The sequence below is a fragment of the Podarcis cretensis genome (genome assembly GCF_951804945.1).
Source record: "Podarcis cretensis genome assembly, chromosome: 13".
In the NCBI taxonomy this organism is placed as follows: domain Eukaryota; kingdom Metazoa; phylum Chordata; class Lepidosauria; order Squamata; family Lacertidae; genus Podarcis; species Podarcis cretensis.
The window spans coordinates 38,885,551-38,910,798 of NC_137182.1; the positions used below are offsets into that span (position 1 = coordinate 38,885,551).

At 47.3% G+C, this 25,248-nt stretch overlaps 1 protein-coding gene and 1 long non-coding RNA gene across 4 annotated transcripts; one reads left to right on the forward strand and one right to left on the reverse strand.

Moving 5' to 3' along the window:
- Positions 1–231: 231 nt before the first annotated feature.
- On the reverse strand, positions 232–24,243 carry CNOT3 (CCR4-NOT transcription complex subunit 3). 3 transcript variants are annotated; one of them, XM_079950350.1, is made up of 19 exons: positions 24,124–24,243; positions 17,906–17,963; positions 16,993–17,067; positions 16,447–16,514; positions 16,112–16,186; positions 15,319–15,408; positions 12,913–13,041; positions 10,714–10,809; positions 10,251–10,470; positions 9,281–9,414; positions 8,993–9,049; positions 8,061–8,376; positions 7,529–7,634; positions 6,406–6,583; positions 6,056–6,155; positions 4,407–4,608; positions 3,037–3,169; positions 2,736–2,861; positions 232–1,583 (listed from the first exon to the last, which is right to left on the reverse strand). In XM_079950350.1, exons 3-19 carry the CDS (start codon positions 17,015–17,017, stop codon positions 1,485–1,487), a joined length of 2,154 nt encoding a protein of 717 aa, XP_079806476.1. In that variant the 5' UTR covers positions 17,018–17,067; positions 17,906–17,963; positions 24,124–24,243; the 3' UTR covers positions 232–1,484. The 3 variants fall into 3 exon arrangements, with proteins under 3 accessions (XP_079806476.1, XP_079806477.1, XP_079806478.1); XM_079950351.1 differs by lacking the exon at positions 24,124–24,243 and adding an exon at positions 18,904–19,002; XM_079950352.1 differs by lacking the exons at positions 15,319–15,408; positions 16,112–16,186; positions 16,447–16,514; ... (1 more) ...; positions 17,906–17,963; positions 24,124–24,243 and adding an exon at positions 14,952–15,045.
- Positions 16,136–18,546, forward strand: LOC307201298. Its single transcript, XR_013832668.1, has 3 exons — positions 16,136–16,217; positions 17,058–17,153; positions 18,350–18,546. It is a non-coding gene; the product is annotated as an uncharacterized lncRNA (long non-coding RNA).
- Positions 24,244–25,248: the final 1,005 nt, after the last annotated feature.

The window sequence follows — 25,248 nt, forward strand, 5'->3', positions numbered from 1 at the left end:
AAGCCACTCCAGAAAACTCCATGGGCAAAAACAACAGGCATATAAAAAGATCTCTTCTGGGCAGCTTTTAAACATGTGGCACATCCCACCTTAAACATACAATCACTACCTTGAGCCACTGCCCCTTCTGCGAGGCACAAAGAGAAAGCAGGTTATTGGATTTCTTCACACCCCTTTGTTCCACCCCCCCCCAATTTTATCTCCCCCTTTCTCTACAACAGAAGAACATCATTCATATAAAACTATTTATTCATAAATATTTTCCAAAACGAAAATAGGCTTACGAAAAAATATCTTAAACAGCGGCATGGGCGGGGTGCTCCAGTTCAGGGGGCTGCATGAGGAGGGAGATGGTGGGACACAGCTGTCTTTCCATCTCTCTCTGGGTTTCCCCAAGTCTTTCCCCTCCAATCAGGAATAAATTGCAAGTCATCAAGGGGGAGGGTCTCTCTGTGGGAGGAGCAGCAGATTAAGATATGAGCTCAGATACCAAATTTAGGGTGGCAACAAATTTTTGGAAAACTGGGGGTGGGGGTGGGAGGTTAGGAGAGAAGCAGCAAAGGGGGTAGGGGTGGGGATAGACTCCCTTAAGTCAAAGTTTCAGTCAGGAAAGGGAGCTTTGGGAATTTTTCCAAACTGAATTGATGAGGACAGGTGGCGTTTTGTGTCCCTCGACAACATCACCTGCAGAAGCAAGTGAAAAATACGGCAGCCTATCAAATGTTAACAGAAGGTACCAGTCCACAAAATACTTTGTACTGGGATCCTTTCTGGCAGCCGGCTGACTTCACTGGTTGGTAACAAGTTGACGTCATTTTGCTTTTTGCCATTTCCAGCAGTGACAACTAGGCAGAGGTTGGAGCAAAGTCACCCTGAACTGTTGCCAACGCTTCTGACTATTGGGGATATTTATAGAGCCCTGCGCCCTCATCTGTCACACACTTGGGCATATGATGGCAGCCAAATTGGGGGTGACATCTGCACTTGAGAGGCTGGCGAGGAGGGCAAAGGAGGACAGGATGTTGGTGTTTGCTGCAGTTGGTGGCGGAAGGGGCATAATAAATTCTCCAATTTAGAAGACACACAAAAATGTAGATTGGGGGGAAGTCACTCTTTTGGTGGGCTTCTCAAATTCTTTTTTAATCTCCACTCTCTCACCCGAATCTGGTGCACATGAAGAGCATTTCCCCTTTTTTCCCCGACCTCTTCGTGTGCATTACAGGCAGAAGAGAGCAAGGAAAAGGCAGAGGTGAATCCCGCCACTGCCGCCCCTCCTCCTCCGTCCCGCGGTCACTTTTAAAACTTGCATGCATTTTTTTTTAAAAAAACGTGCAGCTCGCCCCGTTCCCCCACAGTTGTGACGGGTGGGGTGTGTGTGGGGGGGTGATGTGGTGTTATTGGTTGGTCTTCCTTTGCTGCTGCCCCAAGCGCACCACAGTTGTCTCTGGAAGGAAGGCTTGGCACCCCCTGCTGGCCCCAGGTCATCACTGCAGGTCCCGGTCTTCCAGGTAGCGGTATTCAAAGGTGAAACCCTCCTTTTTGCGCTGGCCCCATTTCTCGTAGTCAAAGTAGATGTAAGTGCCCTGCACAGAAACGAGAGAGACAAAGTGTATAGGAGAATGAACTTCCTCTTACCCAGCAAGGAAGAGTCAGAGAATTAAGAGCTTAGCAACTCCGCCCTCATGTCAGATTAAAACTTGATAGCAGGAGGCAAGGGCTGGGCTACTTCCCAGTGAGGAGGAAGGGCTTTGGGGGGCCCTCAGGATCCCAGTTACATTCTCTTAAAACATACAGACCTGCTGAACCCCGATGCCATATAGCTATGTGGGGAGAAGAGACCTCAGAATACCCATTTCAGGGGTAGGTATGTCACTGAAGCAAGCAGAAGAATACAGACCTCCCTCCCTCCTCTATATTTTCCTTGAGGGGAGAAGTCACATTCAGGTAACTAGCTGTCCCTGCGGACAGTGGCATGAACCACAGCTCCCGAGAACCTCAAAACCTTTTCTGCATTTACTAAATGCAGAGAGAGATGAAGCAAATCTGTATTAGAAGTGACTCTTACTCAATTCAACAATGTCCACAAGAAAACTATGTAGGACCTTGAAAATGGGAAAACTGTCCTTCCTGCTTTCTACTTTCTCCCCACCTCCCTGTTACAGAAGAAAACCAACGATTATAAAATTCCCAGTGGCATCGCACAGTCATTTTGTACTCTTAAGCCCTATCCTCAGACATTCAAGCCAAACAACATCCTCATGGGAGTTACAGCGGAATTCATGCAGACTGGAATTCTTTAAAAAACCAAAAAAATTACAACAAGGGTTTCTAGTTTTCATGACACTGGAATTAACTGGCTCAAAACTCAACAAGAAGCTCCAGGGCTTAGCAGGCAAAGTTTCTATGCTTTACCTGGCTACTTACTCTGGTCCCCTCATAATCCCCCCCCCCCATTCTTCTCTTCTAGTAAGAGAAGGGCCATAGCTCAGTGGCAGAGCATCTGCTGTGCCTTCAGAGAAGGTCCCTGATTCAAATCCTGGCATCTCCATGTAGGATTGCATAGGAACCTGTCTGAAAACCTGGGAAAGCTACTGCCAATCAGTGTAGACAATGCCAAGCCTGATGGACCAACGGTCTGGTTCAGTATAAGGCAGCTTCCAGGGAGGTTGGGAATCCATGTGCTGGGCCCATCCCCATCCCCACCCCCTACATAGGAGCTTCTGTGGTCCCCTCACCTGCTCAAATTCATCAGTGATGGTCTTGGGTTCTTCGTGCCGCTGGAACCACATCATGTACTTTGTGTGGAAGCGCCAGGACTGCTTCTTCAGCGCCTTCGCTGCCAGGTATTGTGCCTTCGTGCCCTTCAAAGCATAAGGGGACAGGTGAGGGCTGTGGGATACACACATTGGTACCAGGTCCAAGCAATGGATGCTAGTAGCACATCCGCGGAGCACTTTTAGGCCCCAGTGGGTGGCGGTGGTGGTGGTGGAGAAAGGGTGTCCATCAGAAACTATCGACAGAAATGCTACTTCTTACCTCCAAATAGTAGAAGATGAAGAAAAGGGTCTCTGTAGAGAGGCGCTGGTAGAACTCCACCGTATCGGAGTGTGGGGGAGGCATCTGGTGGTGGTACGGAGGGGTCGGGCAGGGGTTTCGCGGCAGATATTGCCTATGGGGTTAAGAAGATGAGAGTATTTAACTCCCGCCTGGTGGTGGCGGCGGCAGCAGTCTCCCCATCCCCTACGTGTGCATGCACACACCTCAAACCCCACAGATAAGCTAGCTGGAGGGTTAAGCCAGTAGTTCAAGATGGCAACTGGAGTGGAATGGAGGAAGCGAACCAAGGAAAACAGCTGAAAATGATGTCAGCAATTCCCACCGGATTGTGCCAAACTCTCCCTCCATCTGCCACTGTTTGGTGACTGATGGGCCTCCATAATTTCCAACCATCTCAAGGTGTGGGTGGGTGTGCAATCTCAGGGTTTGGGTCCCAAGTCATTAGGGACATTATATGCTAGTGTTATAGACTGAATTCAGTCTGTGAGGACCGTCAGCCCGTGCAGATCTTGCAGGACAGGTGTTATGCTGCGTGGCCACAACCCTCCTGAATAGTTCAACTAAGGAACTTGCTTCCCACAGGAGGCAGTGGTGGCCTTGGATGGCTTTAAAAGAGGAGGGGGCAAATTCAGAGAGAGGGTTATCAATGGCTACTAGCCATTATGGTTATGCTCGGCCTCAATAGTTGGGAGGCAGCAACACTTCTGAATACGAATTGCTGGAAACCACAAGAGGGGAGTCTGCTCTTGTGCTTCCTGGTTTTGCACCTATTTGGCAACGTGAGGATAGGAGGCTGGACTCAGTGGGCTTTGGTCTGCTCCACCAGGCTCTTATTTCCTTATGAATACTTGCCCCTCAAATACTGGAAATGGATGCTCTAAATCCTCAGGGTCCAGGGAGGGCATTAAGGGCAACAGCAATTGCCAGAGTGGCTCAGTTGGCATAGCCTGAGACTCTTCATCTCGGGGTCATGGATTTGAAATCCCACATTTGAGTAGAAGATTCTTGTGTTTCGGGGATTGGACTAGATGACCCTTGGAGCCCCTTCCAACTCTACCATTCCTTGATTCTAGGATGGCTCATGGAGCATCCCCATGCATTGCATCTCCCCGCTATTGACTTGTGTGTCTCCCATGTGCGATAGTAGGTTTTTGTTGCATCCTTACAAGCAAAGGGAAGATTTTGAGCTGCGCTGGCGATATGAAAACTGGACCGACAATTTACAGTTCAGAGAACTTGAGGATGTGACTTGGACTGTGAAAGGCAACCGCACTTGTGGCCTTTTGTTCCCAGAGGGAGCAAAGGCCCTTGACACACACACCCCACCAGACCAGGGCAAACCCTCTTACCGGATCCTTTCTGAATCAGAAGGATGAGGCATGTGGTGCCAGGCGGCCTCCTCCATGGCCTGTTGGTAGAGCTGCTCCTTGGTGAGAGGCACAGGCCCCAGGGGGCATACCCCGAGCGAAAGGGGGATGTTCACCTCAGATAGCTGGATGGGGGGCTGGTTGGAGGCTGGCTGGGAGGTCGTGCTCGTAATTAAGATATCAGCTGGAGCAGAAAAGGGGAAAGAATCACTCAGCGGGGATTTGACACACGCTCTCAGGATACAATTCAAGCGAGCCTGGACTCTGAAGGCTGTATTTTTAAACGCAGCTCCTCCTGCTTCTCAAGACGAGTCCTTTGATTCATCAAGAGTTATTATCCTTGCTAAGGTAAAGGTAAAGGTACCCCTGCCCGTACAGGCCAGTCTTGACAGACTCTGGGGTTGTGCGCCCATCTCACTTAAGAGGCCAGGGGCCAGCGCTGTCCGGAGACACTTCCGGGTCACGTGGCCAGCGTGACATCGCTGCTCTGTCGAGCCAGAGCCGCACACGGAAACGCCGTTTACCTTCCCGCTGGTAAGCGGTCCCTATTTATCTACTTGCACCTGGAGGTGCTTTCGAACTGCTAGGTTGGCAGGCGCTGGGACCGAGCAGCGGGAGCGCACCCCGCCGCAGGGATTCGAACCGCCGACCTTTCGATCGGCAAGTCCTAGGCGCTGAGGCTTTAACCCACAGCGCCACCTGCGTCCCTTATTATCCTTGCTACCATCTCTTAAAAGGTGGCTGCGGATTACAGTTCAGGTCGATCTCATTTCTTGCTATTGCATGTATAAGCAAAATCCTGTAAAGGCAGAACACCCCCAGCAAACCGGGGGGAAAGAAAAGCAAATCTCTAACTCCTCCACAAATCTCTCTGGCTTCCTCTGATCTCTTTCCAGCAGCCTCCCAAATGTTCTGCAACCTCCTCCACTCTCCAACTTTTCAACTACACCCAAACGCTCTCCCAACGGCCAATGGGATTCGCCAGCCATTTTTTCCTGCTCCCCCACACCCCATTTCCCACCACACTTGGCATTTATTTATTCATGACCTGCATAAAGCTGTGATCGTGTAAGTGAAATCAGTGGTCTACGTGTACTACTCAGAACTTGGGAGAGTTCATTTTTTCCTCCAAAATGTCTTCCTTCTCTTGAACAGACCCACAGCCTCAGAGAACACTTTCATTTATTTTTTATTATTTTCTCATTTTAAAGCAAGCTTGACTCTGTCACAGATTCTTGGCTTAAAATATCAAGCAATGAACAGCTCCAGGGACAACATCTGGGCCAGAAAAAATTGATTGTTGTGTACCAGATGGCAGCCTGCTCCTCAACTGCCAACACAAATGGTGAATGGAAGGGCTGAGATCTATAGCAGAATGACTTGCCTGTAGGCCAAGGATTTTTGTTGTTGTTGTTGGGGGTGGGCGTAGAATGGAACAGAGAGAGAAGAGTGGAGACTGGTGGTCTTAGAAACCACCACCTCTCATCCAAAGTAGCCACACTTCAATTTCTGATCAAGGTTGTCAGGCACACTCAGGAATGCCACAGGATTCAGAAATGTGCACCTGAACTGTGCTGACACTATTTGGCCTCCCCCTGAGGCAGGGGCAAGGCCTCTCTCCCCACACTTACCCCTTTCAGTGAGATGAAGCGATGGCACGGGGTCCTCTATGCTAGAGCCGATAGCTGCCCTCTCAGCCATTGACTTCAATGTACTTAGAGGCTCAGGTGCCTGCAGGACACACAAACGTAGCAAACGAGGAGTGAGAGAAATCTGTTTTTATGAAAGCTGCTGCAGTGATTAAGACTCACAGGGAGAACACAGGTAGTTAAGTCACCTTCTCTCGGGCAAACCTACCTTCCAGGGTTCTTTTGAGAGGATGACGTGGGACAAGCACAGCCACAAACACCAGCCCAAATTCCTTGGGAGGAAAGAAGGCTGGAAGCAGCCTGTTGCGTGCGGAGCACAAGCGATCGCTCACCTTGATCTCTGCTGCGGAGCTGAACTGGGGTGGCCCGTTGAGCAGGGTCTGGGCAGGCTTGCTGTCAGAGAAGCTGGGCGTGGGCGAGGCAGGAGGGTTGGCAGTCAGAGGCACCAGGAGGCTGGATCCAGTGGTGTTGCCACCGCTCGGTGGCTGCGAAGCTGCGCTGGGCTCTTTGCTGCCAAAGGAGGCGAGACACAGAAGTCAGGGTTGTACCTCCTTCAAAGCTAGAGCACTTTAGACCTCTCACCCAAACACAGGAAAGGAGAGAACCTGTCAGATCTCCCCAGGGAGGATGTTCCAAAGTATAGGCGCCATCATCGAAAAGACCCTCTCTGGTTGCATCTCTGGCAGTGATGGGAAGCCAAGGAGGGGCTCTGATTTCAGACAGGTTTATGCAGACTAGAACACCTTTCTTGAGAACATCCTGGCATAGCCTGAGTCTTTATAAAAGTCTTTATAAAGGCACTCTAAACTGAGCCCGGAAGTAAATACAAACATAAGAAAAGCCCTGTTGGGTCAAAACAATGACCCGTCTAGTCCAGCATCCTGCCCTCACAGTGGTCTCACAGTGGCCAACCAGATGGCCCAATGGGAAATCCACAAGCAGGAGCCAAGCCCAAGAGCCCCCTCTCCCTTCCTGCAGTTTCCAGCAACTGGCATTCAGAACCACAGCTGCCTCCGACCGGAGCTAAAGAGCGAAATTATATTTTATTTATTCATTAGCAACATTTACAACCCAGCTCCTTGTGTGCCCAAATACCAAGATACACAGAAGTTTTTTATAAAAAAAAAACACTGCCAAATAATGCACTTTGCTTTGATTTTTTTGTAGTTTTGTATTCTTTTCTATTATTATTATTATTATTATTATTATTATTATTAAGGATTTCTCTTTTGTAATTTTGGTTGCTTATATTTACCTGTATTTACCTGTATTTGTTTAAAGCAAAATTAATAAAATAAAATAAAACAATGCACTTTGCCAAAAGAGGGCAAAAAAAAAGAGAGCAAAACACCACTTGCAACCGAGTAAAAATCTATGGTCTGCCCACTTGGAAAAGTGGACCATGGTGGGAAGAGTGAGAAAGGACAGCCAGGAAAGGACAAGATAGAAACTCACACAGAAGCGCTGGGCGGGTTGTGCGACGCCGTCTGATTAGGCAATGCCTGGTTGCCGCTGCTTAGCGTGGAGTCTGAACTGCTGTCCGCTACCACAGAACTATAACCTAGGCAGGAGGGATTGGAAAAAAAGAAGCTCTGGCTTGACGTCTGGGCTAAACAGTCACAATGTTACACAAACGAGGGGAAACTGAGCTTCCTGGCCTAGGTGTCAATGGAGCAGCTCCTAACTTTGGCTTCGTCTCAGCCCTCCCCTCCCGTAGCCTATAAAACAGCACCTGCCGGCCTCGCTACATTACAGCCTGGCCTTTAGCTATTGCTGGATAGGAAAGAACTGGCAGGCGACACTTTTCAGAGCATGGAGGATTATCCCCTGTGGGTTTTCAAGATGTTGTTGAAAAGGCACAGCTACATATGGCAACATCAGGCGACCCTGCTAAACACCTGGCATCTGCAACACAGCAGCCATTCCTAACCCCCCCCCCAGGAATCTTTTGGGAAACTTGAAGCAATGGCCCAGACCCCCGACTCACTGGTTGCCCCGTTCTGCTTGCTGGCGTTCTGCTGGGTGCTGGGAGGCCGGGGCTGAGAGGCATTGGTGCTGGTGGGCGGGGGCGCCACAGCCTGGGCGTAAGGGGTCGGGGTGGTGGGTGCGTGCCCTGCTGGAGGGTTAGCTTTGCCGCTCGCGTTCCCACTGCCAGCCACAGCCCCGTTGCTGTTGGAACCAGGCCCGTCCCCCAGCGAGGACGAAGTGCTGGAGCTGCCGCCCATCGGGTAGCTGGTGGGGATTGTGGGAGGCGGCTGGTGGTGGTGGTTGTGGAGGCTTTTCGAACCATTCTTCGCTGGGGACTGGGGGGAGAGAAGGATGGGAGGGGGGGAGAGAAGATTTAGGATCATAACTGCTGCCTTTCTACTCAAAAGAGGGCAAAACTAGGAACCATTCATGTCTTGGTTCACCCGTCCCTCCACTCTTTTAAGAGCTGGCCTAAAACATACCTTCCTTACGGTGATGGTACAGTCCTCTTATTGGGCTGTACCACCTCAGAAAATGCTTTCAGAGAGGGGAGCCCAGGGGAAAGCAAACTCACATGGACAACTCCTGGCCTGTCAAAGCTAACTTTTTAGGAGGTGGCCTGATAGAAACTGTTCCCCTCTCACATGCAAGGTGTTTGTACGTTAAGGAGACTGCAATGCTGGTGTTACTCTCAAAGCAAGTGGATCTGCCCAACCCTCCTCCCTCCAGCCCTACACTTGCATGCATTCTGGAAGTGGTACAGTCTTCACAACAGAACTGAACCAGATCAGAAGTAACACGCTGGAAATGGCTCTACCTAACTAGTCCCTTGCCCCTCTGTCTCAAGAAGCCCTGGCTCCTCTCCCCTTGCCCAAATCACCAAGGGAGTTTCTAACCCGTCTTCCAAAAGCCGAACCCTTGAGAGGAATGAATTCTGGGCTCCAAACTCACTTGGCTCACTTCACTGTCTGTTGATCGTCCCCGTTTCTTGTCATCTTCAGAGTTCTCCTAAAGGAAGGAAGGAAGGAAGGAAGGAAGGAAGGAAGGAAGGAAGGAAGGAAGGAAGGCCTGAGTAAGCACTGCTGTCAGAAGAGCTGTTACCCGTGGAACCGAGAAAGCAAGCTGGGTTTCTAACAACCTGTAGAAGCATTCAGTACTATTCGCTCAAGCTGATATAAACCCGAAAGTTCCCCTTTCCTACCCCCAACCCCTGGCATCGTAACAGGGGAGCCTCCTTACTGTTGTGCAGTTCGCAGGGCTGGGAGGGATTGGGGAGCTGGACGTGGTGGAGGTAGGCGTGCTGCTTGACTGGTTGAACATCTCATCCTCCATGTGACTGTGGCTGGGTGGGGAAGTGGCAACCAGGGCCTGTGCTGCAGAGTCAAGAACAAGGAGATGCTTATGAACCCAAAGAGGCTACAGTTCGTAGGCGGTGGCAAAATCCAGCAGGTGGGTACTGCTGTTACAGGATATGGTCCCACTGTCTGGGCTTTGCAAGAGTTCACTGCTGTGCCACTTTATATTTGAAAAGTATACCGATATCCTGCCAAGCGCCGTCCTCCCCCAAAAAAGGATTAAGATGAAATCAGCGATCAGTATGCCCAGTTCTTTACACCAAACCCCACCACTACAATGCACTAAAGTAAACCATCCTAACAAGTTTCTGGGACACAAAGACCAGCATATGCTCCTGGAGTTTTGAGAAGGGTCACGACGCAAGCGTTCAGAGTCAGTAGCCCAGGTGAACAGATATAGTTCAAGTAGCAACAAAACAAAACAAATCTCAGAACAGTTAATGAGCTATCTAGCAATAATAAAATGCAGAGAACCAAAACAGACTCCCACCAAATGCTAAATCTGCGACAACAGCCAAATGGCAGCGCCTACCCAGTAAAAGCCCAAATTTCTAAATATTATTATTATTTATTGAATTTATATACTGCCCTATACCCGGAGGTCTCAGGGCGGTTCTAAGGGTGGATAGGTATCAAGCTAAATGCTACGCTCAAACTGACAGTTGCCTCTAGGCCACAGGTTTTGTTAGGAGGGAATAACTGGTTGATTTAAAATGATTTGAGGTTTGCTCCTTCACAGTTATCATAGCTAGCACTGCAATACTGCTTCTTCCCCAAGTCTCAAGGCTGCTTTGGCTTCCTCCACCCCACATATAACCTCAACCAGAAGCAGCCCACCCAAAGGAGACACTTACGAATGTCTTCTAAGTCGAGGTCATCATAGAGGAACTCGTTCTCCTCAAAATCAGGGTCCTGCGAGGAATCCACATAGTATTCCACGTCATCCTTGATCTTGCGGATGGAGTCCACGTTGATGGAGTCGTTGTCCAGCATCCGCAGGATGGTCTCCAGCATCCGAATGTGGTACCGGTGTTTCTCAATGTGCCGCTTCAGGCCCTCGATCCGGTCTTGCTTCTGTGTGTTGGGGAGGGGAAGAGGGCCAGGTTTAAATCCTCACCCATCCAGGAAGCTCACAGCATAGCACCCAGGCACCACCTCTCAGCCTGACCCCCAACCTCACAGAATCTTGTTTCTTGTGAGGTCTCAGAAGTCCTAGCTCCCATAGATACCTCCACCTTGGCTTTTGACCTGTGAGGTGATGCATTTCCCCAAACACAACCCTCCAGCCTCTGAGGAGGACATCATCCATCGACTCACATCCTTGTCTCCTTTCTTCTTGCGCGTCTGGACAGACAGCGACTCCACTTCGCTCTCAAACTGATCCACCTGCATGTTCAAGGTGTCTATTGTGTTCTGAAGGAAGGACAGACAGAAGGAAACATGTTATTCTCCCCAATCCTCCCTCACCATGGAAAAGGGGTTCTTCCTCTTGCCAATGGGCGGCTAACTGTGGCTGTCTGGATATTATTGGACTAAAACTCGCACCATCCCCAGGCACTGGCTGTGCTTGCAGCACCAACAGTATCTGGATGGGCACAGATTTCCCCTACAGCCCCAGACAGAGCCTCATGGCTCTCTGTTTGCTAGCATTAGAAAACAAAGTCTGGGCATGCATATCTGTGGTATGACAAGGTTAAAGTGCATAAGACTTTTAAAAATCATATTGTCAGAAGAACATTGTTTAATGTCTGGACAAGATATAAAGACTTACTTGAAAATAAAACCCCAAGGTGGTTATCGCCTATGGAAGCGAAGGCTCTGAAAAAACTCAATATGGAGGCCAATTGGCCAAAATATTGGGAGATTTTGGAACAGGAAGGTGACAAATTGAAATTGCAGAGTTTCGAGAAATTAAAGGATAAAGTGCGAGATTGGCTTCACTATTTTCAAATAAGGGAGGCTTATAATCTAGATAAAAAAATTGGTTTCCAGGTGGAAAAATCAAAACTAGAAACAGAATTGTTAGAATCCAAAGCTAAGACATTATCAAAAATGTACAACCTGCTGCTGAAATGGAACACTGAGGATGAAACGGTAAAATCTGCTATGATAAAATGGGCACAAGATATCGGCCATAACATTATGTTTGCTGACTGGGAACAGTTGTGGACCACAGGTATGAAATTCACGGCATGTAATGCCTTAAGAGAGAATATTATGAAAATGATATACAGGTGGTACATGACCCCAGTCAAGCTTGCAAAAATCTATCATCAGCCAGATAATAAATGTTGGAAATGTAAAGAGACTGAAGGTACATTCTTTCACTTCTGGTGGACGTGCCCAAGGATTAAGGCTTTCTGGGAAATGATCTATAATGAATTGAAAAAGGTATTTAAATATACCTTCTTGAAGAAACCAGAGGCCTTTCTCCTGGGTATGGTCGGCCAAGTGGTGCCAAAGAAGGATAGAACTTTTTTTATGTATGCTACAGCAGCAGCAAGAATACTCACTGCAAAGCATTGGAAGACACAAGACCTACCCACCCTGGAAGAATGGCAGATGCAAGTAATGGACTATATGGAATTGGCTGAAATGACCGGCAGAATCCGAGACCAGGGAGAAGAGTCGGTGGAAGAAGATTGGAAGAAATTTAAAATCTATCTACAGAAACACTGTAAAATTATTGAATGTTAATGACGTTGGAATAAAATGAAGTGGTTCTAGTAATAGGTAAAATAAGAAGATGCAAGAAGGGATGGATATCAGATGAAAATTTGAACTTAGAATACGTGAAGATAAATAATTAAGGGTAAAATATGAGGTTATGAATTTGCTGAATACATTTTTAAATGGAATACAAAAAAGGGAGGTGTGAGGAAGTCACGAAAATAAGTAAATGAATGTAAGATATTATAAAAGAGGGATCTTTATTTTTTATTTTTATGTTAAATTTTTGCTTTTTGTATTTTTGTATTTTTTTGGTGTGTTATTATTTTGTAACTCTTTTCTGTTAAAAATTTAATAAATATTATTAAAAAAAAAGAAAAGAAAAGAAAGTCTGGTAGGCAGAAGCTGTCGGGTTCAGGTGAGGAGACAAAATTTTTTTTGGGGGGGGGAGAGGGACGAATCTGTCTACTCCTCCCCCCATGTCTGAACCTCAAGCCTCCAATGTCAACTATGAGTGGAAAGGGAGGACCACTTGTATCACATGGCATAAGGTCACAGCTTACATTCAGTACTATAAAAAGAGGAAGCTTTAAAGCAAGAAGGGGTGATTGGTGGTCCTCTGGTTGCTAACAGATTCTATAACCTCTATCAGTCCCAGTCAGCACAGCTAATGGTCAGGGCTGATGCAAGCTGGATGTAGTCCAAGGATGTCTGGAGGGCCAGAGGTTCTCCTGCTCCTGCTTTAAAGCCACACTCCTTAAAAACCAGAGCTTCCTTCTCTCTTCCTCTGCTAAAAAGCAGCTCCTCCTTCCAGGCATTTAGCAGCTAGCCTCCACTTGTCCTCACCGTCAGCCACTGCCCGACCTCCTCCTTTTCCTTCTGGGCTGGGTCCACCTTCTGCGCCAGGCCCAGGCCCTCCTTTGAGTAGGCTTTCGTCTTGGTCTCACGTTCCACTACCTTGAACCGCTCCATTTGCTGGAAAAGACAGACCAGAGGCAACTAGCTGAGCTAAGGGCCGCGGAGAAGTCCAAGCTATCAGCATATATTCCCTGCTCAGTGATCATTTGAAAAGACAGAAATCCTCAGCAGCAGCAGAGGAGATAAATTGCAAAATAAATAAATAAATAGACCTAGATTAATTACTTCCAAGCATGTTACAGCCCCAGTTTTCAATCTTCAATCAGGGTGGGGAAAGGGTAACTCTTCTCAGGCTTTTGAACATTGGTGGGCTGAGAATTCTATCTGCAGTAGGCATTTAAAGGATACAAAATGGGATCTTACTTTGTTAAAAGGGACCATTCAATCACACAATTCTTCCACCTAAATATTGAAGCAAACCCCTATGGGGAATTGGTACTTTTCCTGAACATGGGGACTGCAGATCCGGCCCAAGAACCACAGGCAGCAGAATGAAGTGGCAGAATCCTCAGGTGGTAGAATGGACTGTTCTATTTCAGGCAGCAATGGAGGGATAACCATTTCTAAATCATTCTTGTGTGTGTGTGTTTTTTTAAAAAGCCCACTGCAAGTAAAAAAACCAGTGCAGTACAAAGGATGTGGTTGGATCGGAACCTTTCTACTACTGTGTTGCTTGTTCCCTGCAGAGACATTTAGTTTGGTGGGTAGGTTAGGGGTGGAGGTCCTTTAGGGACATTTAAAAACAGCTTTGCCTCATGTGTAGTTTGAAGTGCTACCTTTCACCCCAAGATCCTACCACCCCAATTCAGCTGCCACGTTTAAACTGGGCCACACAGCTCCATGCCCTAAGAGAGCTCTGCATCCCATCCCGTTAACTAAAGAATCCTGGCTCCCTAACCATTAGCTGGAATTTATCAGGATCCCTTCCTACACAGGTAGCGCTGTGGGTTAAACCACAGAGCCTAGCACTTGCCGATCAGAAGGTCGGCGGTTCGAATCCCCATGACGGGGTGAGCTCCCATTGTTCAGTCCCTGCTCCTGCCCACCTAGCAGTTTGAAAGCATGTCAAAGTGCAAGTAGATAACTAGGTACTGCTCCGGCGGGAAGGTAAACGGTGTTTCCGTGCGCTGCTCTGGTTCACCAGAAGCGGCTTTGTCATGCTGGCCACATGACCCAGAAGCTGTACGCCGGCTCCCTTGGCCAATAAAGTGATATGAGTGCCGCAACCCCAGAGTCGGCCACAACTGGACCTAATGGTCAGGGGTCCCTTTTACCTTCCTACCCAGGAATCCCAGGCTTCAGGTCTATTTTTGTAACTTCACTGACAGCTTTTTCAACCATCCCATTTTGTCTCTGAAGCTTCCCCCCCCCCCCCAAAAAAAATAATAATAATGAAAACTTGTGAATATAGTGCATGTGCGTGTATGGAACTCAGAAGAAATGGCTCTGCACACATTACCTTGCAAAAGGAGATTTAAGGCAAACCCATAAAAAATGTGTATGTACCAATGCATTTTCAGTCACACATCACATGCCAAGAAGCCAGTGTCGGCTGCAAGTACCCACAGCAATAAACATGTAAGCAGCCATTTAATGCACAAAGCTGCCCTCAAGTTTGAATGATCCAACTAATATGCAATTTGTGCCCGCGTGAATTGGTCAGTGATCACCCTTTCTTTGCCACAGTGAACACACAGCACTTGGGCTTGATGGTTCTGCATTAGAAGATAACAGACAAGATTTACAGCAGTGCAGAACCGTGCAGAATAGAAAAGAAAAAGTTAAAATCTGTATATGCATCATGCCAGTCTGTGCACATCATCATGGCAAATACAAAACTCTGCTTGCCCGTTGCAAAACAGTTGTCCAAGTGTTAAACTCCTTTCCAAAAGGGCCCAGGAAAGTCTTGGCTCACAGCTCAATAGACCTTTTCCCTGGGTGTCTTTAAACCATCTCTAAAACTTTACCATCTATCCCATGTTCTCTCAATCAGAAGACTTGCTCCAAAGGGATCCTGGGCTCCTCACAGAACCCCTTTCTGCAAAAAGTTTCCCAGTCAATATCTGGACTGTAAAGGCAAGCTGGCTCACCTTTATGAGGTCACACTACTTACTAGCCAATTGCAATGCTGTGGGGGAGGAGCTAAGCAAAGTTAAGCCCACGTATAAACAGGAGATCCTCAGCAAAACTAAGAACCAGCATGAAAATAGCTGAAGGCAATAAAATGTGTTAGTTTTATACCTTTGGTAGACACATAATTTCCCAAAATAAACCCCCAATTAATTAGGTATGTTGACAGGCTCTAATATGTAGCAGGTAGAGGATTCTTCTTACCGTCTCAATGAGTTTTCGGTTGTCTATTAGCTGCCTTTTGTCCTTAATCTCATTGGATGCAACCCACGTCTTGATCTGGTCCCTCAATCTCTGCAGAAGAAGAAGAGCCAGTTAAGCAGGCAGGTGGGATCGGTTGGGGAAAAGATGCCAACCTACCTTTCCTCCGATGAATGAAGGCTAGTGGTCAGAGGTATGAGCAAACAGAAGTAGCAACCTCTAGATTGTTCATCATATGCTATCACTGCTAGAATTGGCATTAGCGAGCAAGGAAGCTAGCCTTTCCTTGCTCCAACAATTAGAATTCACTTTCTTTTAACAGAATCTAAACTCACTGAACAGGCTGTCCTTTGTGAAAAATCTACACTTTTCCAAGCCTCATTCTTACTCAAATTCAGCCTTGTCTGATCTGATTGATCCAGATGTTTTAAACCTCCAACCAATGGTCAGGGATGATGGGAGGTGTGGTTGAAAACATCAGGAGGACATCAGGACGGAGAAGGCTGATCTAATCTATACATCCTTGCTATCCCAAGGCATTCTCACAATGAAGCTATGACACCCCCCCCCAAACACCTAGGTTCTCCCCCCTTCTCAGTGGAGCCATACCTGTGTCCAGGCCACCCCAACCTCTACTAACTATAAACCAGCAAGCCTTGTGGGGAAAGAGTGCCCCATCTTCCTCTGCTCCTTCCAAAGGGCCCCCTAGAGTCCTGATACTCAGATCACTCCAACCCCAACGTTCCCTAAATTTGGTAAGAAAAGATCTGGAAACAAGCCCAGGCAAAATGTTTACCTGGAGTTTTTTTATTTCTTTTTTCAGATCGGCTTCATATTTCTCCTTCTGGTTGGCATTAGCTGCATTGTGGAGCTGTTGCATAGGGAGAAAGAGGAAACAAGAGGTGTGGTGAGAAAGATGGGAGACCCCAGGGCTCAGGGTGGAAATCAACCCAGAGCAGAAAAAAAACGGAGGTGAAAAGATTCCAAGTGGGGGTGGGGGGTGGAGAGGGACAGAAACCTCTGCAGACATAGAACAATTACAGGGCAATGTGATGGTCTAAAAGGCTAGTGTGGGGTGGATGTCAGAGAATAGGGCAGAATTTAGGAGGAGAGGCCACTGCCAGCCCTCACCTTCTGCCAGATATCTTCAAACTGCTCCACGCCTTCCGACACCTTTTTCAAACACCGATCAATCTCACCTGGGGAGAGAAAATCCCTGCTGAGAGCAATCGTAAGATCTACCTTGCCCATACCTGGCCATTCCTTCCTCCCAGTCTGAGAGGAGGATTCTGGAACGGTGGTTCTGCTCTCCCTCAGCTTCCCACAAGCCTGCCCCTCTCACCTTACTGAAGTGCAAGATCCGTCCTTTGACCAAAACAGAACCGAGCCACCTCTCCCCTTCCTAAACTCCCCTCTCCCTTCAGAGCATAGTTATTGCTTTCTAATATCCCAAGTCATTCTCCACTTCTAAAAAAAAGCTGGGGCCCCTCTTGCTCCTTTAGTCAACCCTTCCCTTCCCTCCACTCTAACCAACGAGACCCCACCCTCTCCAAGAGAGCTCAGAGGAGTCCTGGCTCTGGCCCAGCTGTTCTGATGAGCAGCCCCGCCCTCTTTTGCAGGCCAGCCTAACATGTATTAGTAGCCCTGAGCTTGGAGAGTGCAGGTAGGCTCCCTTACCTTGTAGCTTCCTCTTGTCTGCCATGTTTCCTTCACTATAGAGGGGCTCTCTTCATACTTTATAGAGCGTTGACGCTTTAAGAAAAGCCAGCAGAAAGGCAAAGTTACGAAGCAAGCGCAGGACAGAAGTAGCACCTCCTGCTGGAAGGTGCTAAATGGAGGTAAGCAGGATGAGTAAGATTTGAGCTACTGCTTTGTTTTAACCGACAGAACATTTACTGCTTTCAGCAGCTGTATATATAAAAAAGTAGAAGTCACAGGTAAGGCTTTCTTCAACACTGTGCTTCCCCCTGTTGATTTCTACTCATTAAAAGCAGAGAGTTTCTGTCCAATGAAAAGTAAAGGCCACAAACCTAGCTGAATCACAGAGATTATCCCAGGAGAAAGTGGGCAAGTGGGAGGTAATGCCTTGGGGGAAGTACTCTATAAACAGGAAAACTGGAATTAAAGAACTCCTTCCCACTGCCCCCCCCCCCGATGACCATGCAACAGGCAAACGCTCAGCGTGTGGAGCTTTATTCAGTATTCAGGTGATGCAACACTAGGGAAAGCTTCATCTGTTTTTTAATCATGCAACTCTTAAAGGCACCCGGTCTTCCAGAAAAACGTAAAACACATTGATCGTCCAAGGTGGAACAGATTTGGAGCAGGGATTTCCCCAACCCCATCATACGGTATATATATCTGCCACTCTTTCCTACAGTCTTTTCCAGACTTTGATGCCTTTGGTGCACAAGACAGTTAGACTTTTTACAAGGCCCAGAAGACTTGGGTGTTTTACAAGCCAAGCAGCTTTTTATTTTGTCCATTAAAAAACAACAACAACGGACTAGGTGCCAGTTTTTCTGTGCTCTGTTGTTTGACAGTGTTGCTTTAACCAGGCTAGGGGATGCATTATAAGGCTTGCACTCACCTAGTGGCCCCTGGGCGCTTGTTGTCTCTCTCTCTCTCTCTCTTTTCCAGCCAGGTTCCTATGCAGGTGAGAAAAAGCACATGACTCACAGGGGGAAAGAGCCCCACCTTTTCCTCCTCCCCCATCCAGCTACCCACCATGTCAGGCAGCAAGCTGGGAAGCACAAGAGGCACCTATAAAGGCACAGTGGTGGCTGGCTAAGGCTACTGCAGTCTAAGGGACTCAGGCCTGGAATGAAGCAAAAGTACAGGGCTTGCAGATGGAAGAAATGGTTCCTGCCTCCTCAGACAATGGAGTTGTCCTAGACTAGCAAAACCCCAGCACTAGGGGTTGGTAACTTTTTTTTCCTGGCAGGGAAACACCTGCCACCCCATCAGAAGTTTAGTGGGTTAAGCTTTCCTCATCTATACATCAGGAAAAGCTGAATTTCTCCTTGTCACACAGGTATTAAAGGCACAGGAGCCCTGCTAGGGGGAAAGCTGGCAATCCCACCAGTCACTAGTGCAGGTATGTGAAGAGATGCTTGCAAAGGTGTCTGCAAAGCAGGATGTTTGTTTTTTCTTCCCAGACTGAAAATATGCCACAAACAACATCCATTGTTAAGCCTGTGCAATTTGAACTAGTAAATGTTTATGGGTTTATTCACATGTCTGAACTAGTCCCTATTCTCTCTCCAAAATTATCAGCTAACGCAACACATTTTCCATTCTCCTCTTGGAAAATCATGCAGCAGAATTCTGAGGTAGCAAAATGGACTGGACCACTTTAGACTTGTGGGCAGGGGAAAGGGGAGAGGGAATGCAATGGTTAAGTGCACAATGGAAAAAAGGGGGGACCATAAGGAGGAGACAGTTTCTAGCCTAGCTTGGTACCTGCTGATGGATACTAGTTTCCTACCATTTTGAAACAAATGTAAGGGAGCATTCAAAACTGTGATCCACACCTGCAGTGGCGCAGCCCAGCTTATCACTTCCTTGTGCTGCCTATCGACTACATACCTACCAGGTTCTTCACCATTTCTCTCCCAAAGATTCCATACTCTGGTAGGCATCTGCCCTTCAGCTTCCTAACCTCCAGAAAACTTAGGAAGTCTTTCCTTGCCTGTTTATCTATTGTCAACTGCAAGATCCCATCATACCCCCCCAAAGTAATTGTGAGTCTGTGTCTCTCACCTCACCCCTTCAGAAACAAAGCTTTATTCACAAAGAGGCATCAGTAGATCAACAATAAGGGTGAATTTGGGTAACCCAGGAAGTTCCTAACATTTTCCTATTCCAAGCAGGAGACCTGGGTCAAAAGCCAGCTCTGGAATAAAAGCAACTCGGTTCAGTGCATGTCTACTCAGAAGTAAGCTCCACCAAGTTTGAAGGGAATTATTCTCCAAGTAAGCATGCACAGAATTGCAATTTTTGGAGTTTCCAGGTCCTCACTTGGAGATGGTACCTATACCTCTAACATGCTGTGTTCCTCTTACCTGCTGTGGAGGGAAATCAGAATCTCACAACAAGCTGGGGAAGAGAGCAGGAAGGGCTTCACTGGAAGAACTGGGCATTTGAAAGAAAATTAACCAGATGCTGTTCCAGTGCCCTTAAAGGCAGGGTCATCTGCAAACATCAGCAGGTGGCTATGCTTCTTTTCACACTACGAAAAGCTTCACCTGCCGATTTCTGCATATCAAGCTGCCATTAAAGGCACAGGAGTCCAGGCCTGGCCCTCTGATAACCTTAGACCAGGGGTGGGGAACCTGCGGCTCTCCAGAGGTTGTTGGACACCAGCTCCCATCAGCCCCAGCCAGCACAATCAACGATCAGGGAAGATGGGAGCTGTAGTCCAACAGCCTGAGAAAGAAGAAAAACAGTAGTGATTTGCTCACTGACAGGAACAGCTTGGTGAGCAGAATCAAAAGTAAAACAAAACCCTTACACTAAGCAAGGGTGACACCAACATCTAAGATGGCAAACTTGGGCTTTTACTGAAACAATTGTAAGTTATAGGATTCCTTCTGGGTTTTTGTTGTGGGTGTTTCTTTTGGTTTGTATTCTGTTCCTGTGGCTGTCATAAAACAGATATTTACAGGCTCATGTCGGTTACCTACATCTGGCATACTGATACAGCTCAGTGTCTACATTTTCTACATTCAAAGAACAACCCCCGTTTGCCAAGGAACCACTGCAAAAGATTGTGGGGCATATTCTAGAGTAAACAATTCAGTTAATGTGAATCACTGCATCTTGAGCAAGGGATTCATGTAGAAAGCTGCCCTATACAAAGTCACACTACTGGCCCATCTAGCCTAGTAATGTCTACACTGACTGGCAGTAGCTCTTCACAGTTTCAGACAGAACTCTTTCCCAGCTTGGAGATGTCAAGCCTTGAACATGGAGCCTTTCACATGCAAAACATGTGTCCTACTGATGAACTACGAACCTTGTGTTGTATATAAGCAACACTTTCTGTTGTCTAGCCCAACTGATTTCATTGCCTGAGTAACCAAGTTGTAGTGTTTTGGGAAATAAAACTCTCTCGAGCCGCACTGTACATATCAACCTACCTAACGCAGCCCCAACAGCCTTCTGACTTGCTGCAGAATATGTCCTACATGCTTTGCAAAGGTCTGGGTTTTGCTTGATGTGGAGTGACAGGGGGTTGGTGGAAGGAGGCATATCTGGAGAAGACTTACAGCTGGATCCCATGCTGGATCTGACATGGAAGTGATTCCCACTTTGTCCAATAGGACTGAAAGCATGTTTAGAATTTCAGCCTTAGAGGCACTACCCTCATGAATAGTGACCGCTGCAAGTGTCCTGAGGCTATCGCTACATTTATGTCACAGTTCACTGGGCTTCAATTCTGGAGTGTTCTAAAGCTATCTCTGCGTTTATGCATCCTGTAAAGTGCACCCCCTGGAAATATTTGTTTTTATATATCCTTTATATTAGTTTGTAAAAACTGCTCTGTGCAATCCCCATAGGATATTTTTTTGGGGGGGGGGGAGGGAATTGCTGCAGAGGAGACCACAGATAAAAGAAAAACTAGATTGACACAGAGTCCTGAACCTCTGGTACCCAACCGAAAGGTCCCATTTGCAGAACATGTACCCAATGTGTGAGTGGCCCCCACTAATTTGTGACCGCCTGAAGGAGGCAGCCAAGCTTAATGCAAACAGCCTTGCTTCTTTAGGTGTGGTGTAGAAGCTAAGAGTCTGAGCTGCGATTCAGAAAATTCAAGATTCGAATCTCAATCTCAATTATGAACTCGCTAGGTGGCCGTAAGAAAGCCACTTTCTCTTTGCCTCACCTGGCATCTGCAATATGGGGATAATAGTATCAAAGGAATTGGATGAAGTGAGCATGGCTTCTTCTTTTTAACACATGGGGGGGGGGTTAACCACAGGAGAGAGGAACACACAAACCTTTGGAAAGTTAAAGAAAAATCAAGGAAGGCAGGAGACGGCTCACAAAAAAAGAGATTGGAGATGCTTTGGCATTGATGCTTTTTTAAAGGGCTAGATGAGTGCTACTGCACTTGAATGATGAGCAAGCTCAGACCCAACATATTTATAGACCTTAAAAGAAAGAGAGAGAACTTTTACTGTGATTTATGTCACAGGTAGTGACCAATAGGTAGCTAGACCCATTGAACAATTCATACATAAATGCAATCGATACTCTATATGGAGGAAAATGGCAATTTCCCACCTATAGTTTTGAATGCTGGGTAAATGCAGTTTTCCTGCAAAAGGACCACAATTTTTTTTACAGGGACATCTGAATCCTGTGCCTTAACAACATCTGGAAAGCCCCCTTCCCACCCCCTGCCAGCAATAGGGAACACTGTCATCAAACTGTTCAAGATTAACATTTACTAACAGAGTTGATATATTAGCATTTTCCAGAGTCAAAGGTTTAAGGACAGCCTTGCCATCAGGTTACCATAAGCTAATGTGGTCCAATCCACCTAGGAATTCAAATCCCATTTCAGTTGCAGCCTCAGAGTGTTCCCCACAGATGAGTCATTACCTCTCAGCCTCTAGTCCCTGACCTGGTACTGTCTATTCCAATGGGCAGTAGCTCTCCCAAAGCCTCAAGCAGTGGCCTTTCTTAGCCCTGCTATTAAGGGATAATTTGACAGTCACAACTTTTATGAACTTGCACATCCATTTAGATCATTTGGAGAGGCCCTTCTCCATCTCCTGCTGTCATCAAGAGATTGGGCTGGTGAGAATGTAGAAAGCAGTTATAGAATCTCCTGCACCAGGAAATGTTATTCGCTCCTACACTGCTGGTATTTAAAGACCACCTGAAGACATAATAAATATCTTAACAAGCTTTTCAATTTCTGCTTTTTTTTCCTTTTTAAAAATCTGGTGTATTGCATTTTTTAAAACTATGTTTGATATTTTTAAATATTTTTGTTGTAATCTACTGGACAGCTTTTATAAATACATAAACAAATGCACATATACTGTATAGGCTAAGTGCATTTTCTACCTTCAATCCTTCAACATGTCCTGAACCCAAGACCTGAAAAAATAATAATACAGGGATTCCACCTATGCACATAATCACTGAGCTATTATGGTACAATATTAACGGTGTGCCTTACAGAACAGAAGAAATATTCCAAGTTCCTAGGATCACACACAATTTTTAAGAATCAACCCTGAGGAGAAAAGGGAAATTCAATATCTTAGGTAGTAGCCTCAATTTGTAAGCAGCTTAGTAGTAAAGCACACGTTCTGCATGCAGAACATCCAAAGTTTTGTCTCCAGCATCTCCAGGTAGGACAGAGAAATACTCCTTTCTGAAAACTTGGGAGAGTTATGACAGGTCAGTGTAGACAATACTAGACAGACCAATGATCTGATTTGATAAAATATGGCTTCCTGTGTTTCTGCCAAGCTACTGAGATTTCACTAGGTCTTGACGTATTCTACATAACAGCTGTAAGGCTGACCAAGGTGTGACTTGTAATGTACTTCTTACATTACAGTCAGTGACTGGCTATAGTACCAGGCAAATCTGGCACTGGGGGCAGAATTCTGAATCTTAAGAATCTTCACTTTCAATTGGGGGGGGGGGCGGAATGTATGTCTCTAGCCCTTAAGTCTGCAAAGTGTGCAGGTAAAGGCCAATGAAATCTCAAAAACCAGCAAGCCTTCCCTTGAATAAGAGGCTGCAGCTTCATGCCTCTGCCTGCTTACTGCCTTGTCTCTGCCCACAACTAGCAAAAACCAAAACCAGTTAGAGAAAAGAAGCAAATAGATATACAGACTTGTTGACAGCTAGCTACACATTCCTCTAGTAATTCATTATGAATTCTTATCACTCTGAACTCTTATAGTTAAGAGATGCACTTATATGCTCCCCAGGTGCACAGACGCCCCTACAGGACTCTATAACACACATCCACACACAAGCGGGGGTGAGGTGGCTTTATGAAAGCAACGTGTTTTTTCTAACGGGTTCCTTTATTTCTTTTAGCTACTTCAGCAACATAACAAGCTTTGTGGAACCTTAAAGACTAACACATTTTATTACGGCATAAGCTTTTGCAAACGAGAATCCACTTCATCAGATGCCACAATGCTTATACTATAATGAGATCTGTTAAGTCTTTAAAGTACCACAATACTACTTTGTTGTTTCTGCCTAAACAGACTACCCCCTATAGGAATCGTTTCAGTAATAAAGATCTCTCTGTCTCTCATACACACGCGCGCGCGCCTCTCTATGGACCTCTCCAAATCAGGTATAAACTATACAGTATGTGCAAGTTTTCCAGGTGATCACAAGGACCCACAACCCTCCTTGGCTCAAAGTAGCCCTCATCACACGGCGCCCGCCCCACATCCTCCTGCCAGAGGCTCTCGCTCCACCCCAGGCGCCTCTTCCCCACAGAGGCATGTGGGCCTCACATCCTATAGGTGTAGATCCTACCTGTGGAACCGCATCGCCCCCCCGCATCCTCCCCAGCAGGGCGCCGTTCGTGGCCCCTGCGCACCGCTGCAACCCCAAACACCTAGCCCCCAACAGAGGCCCCTCCGCCTGCAGCCCCTCGCGCAGCAGCGCCTACGGAAACACCTTCCCCCTATACAGCGCCCACCTCCTATAGAGCCCCCTATAGACCTCCCATTGGCCACGCCCCCTACGGAGCTCCCGTAGGTACTCGTAGGCCCCGCCCCCTAGGCTAGGCCCCGCCCCTTCTCGCTCTCTCACCGGCGGCTCCGGAGTCTCCGGGTCTCTCTCTCTCTCTCTCTCTCTCTCTTTTTCCCTCTCTCTCTCCCTCTCCCCCCTCTCTCGGCCTCCGCGGCATCCAAGATGGCGGCAGCCTCCCCCCCTCTCCTTCCGCTCGACCCGCCTCTGGCTAAACTCCATTGGACGAGTCACCCGCCCTTCAGGATAGTCTCTGTTTCTATTGGGTGGTGGGGAAGGGGCTGGTGGAGGGAAACCGGGGCGGGACGACGCGGCGCAGCCGCAGCTGTCATTTACATAAATACCTTTAATTTATTGGTTAAGAGGAAAAGTCCGTCAAAGCGTATCCGTATACTGATTGGCTCAGTAGGTACGGATGTAGCCAGTGTGACCACGCCTACCAGCCCGCGGAAAACAACCCGAAGGGGCAGGGCTTGTGGCAGAACAGATCGCCTAATGGTCATAAAAAACGTCCCTCAAGTCTTATTCGTTCATGATTGGCTATACTTCTTCCAACGCGCGCACTCGTGGGCATAGAATCATTTATTGGATAGCAGTTTTGCCACTCAGTCTAATAGTATTGCTGTTTGGCTGCTAGAGGGATTCGGAGGCGAGGGATATTTCCAAGCGGTAATTCTCTATTGGCTGTAGCGAAGCAAGCCTGCACACGTTGGTCTCCCATTGGATGGCTGTTCTGCCCCCAAAAGCCCTTCTTCCTTTGTACTGGCTTGCATAGTTTGAGGCGGGTCACAGTGAAAAAACGTGAGGCGGGGGCGAGGCCAAGGAGTTTTCCCAGAATCCTGATTGGTACAGGTAAGTGAGGTACCCTGTCACTTAAAATCACAATAGCCAATAACACAGGAGGGAATGAGCTCACTCTAAGGTGGGTATTGATAGACTTCTGTCTCAGCCAACATTTGCCAACCTGGCGCCTTCCAGATTTGAACTACAGTTCCCATCAGGCCTTGGGAGCCTTGTAGTCCAAAACATCTGGAGGGCGCCAGGTTGGCGATGGCTGGTCCCAGTGTTTCCCAACCTTGGGCCTCCAGCTGTTTTGGACTACAACTCCCATCATCCCTAGCTAGCAAGACCAGTGGTCAGGGATGATGGGAATTGTAGTTCAAAAACAGCTGGAGGCCCAAGGTTGGG

Excerpts from the sequence above, each read along its gene's own strand:
- CNOT3 (XM_079950350.1), bottom strand. The coding sequence starts at position 17,017 with ATGGCAGACAAGAGGAAGCTACAAG. Across the intron at positions 15,409-16,111 it reads AAGAAATAAAAAAACTCCAG|AGATTGAGGGACCAGATCAA; the intron begins GTAAACATTTTG and ends CTTCTTCTGCAG. Across the intron at positions 6,156-6,405 it reads GCTCCGCAGCAGAGATCAAG|GCACCTGAGCCTCTAAGTAC; the intron begins GTGAGCGATCGC and ends TGTGTCCTGCAG.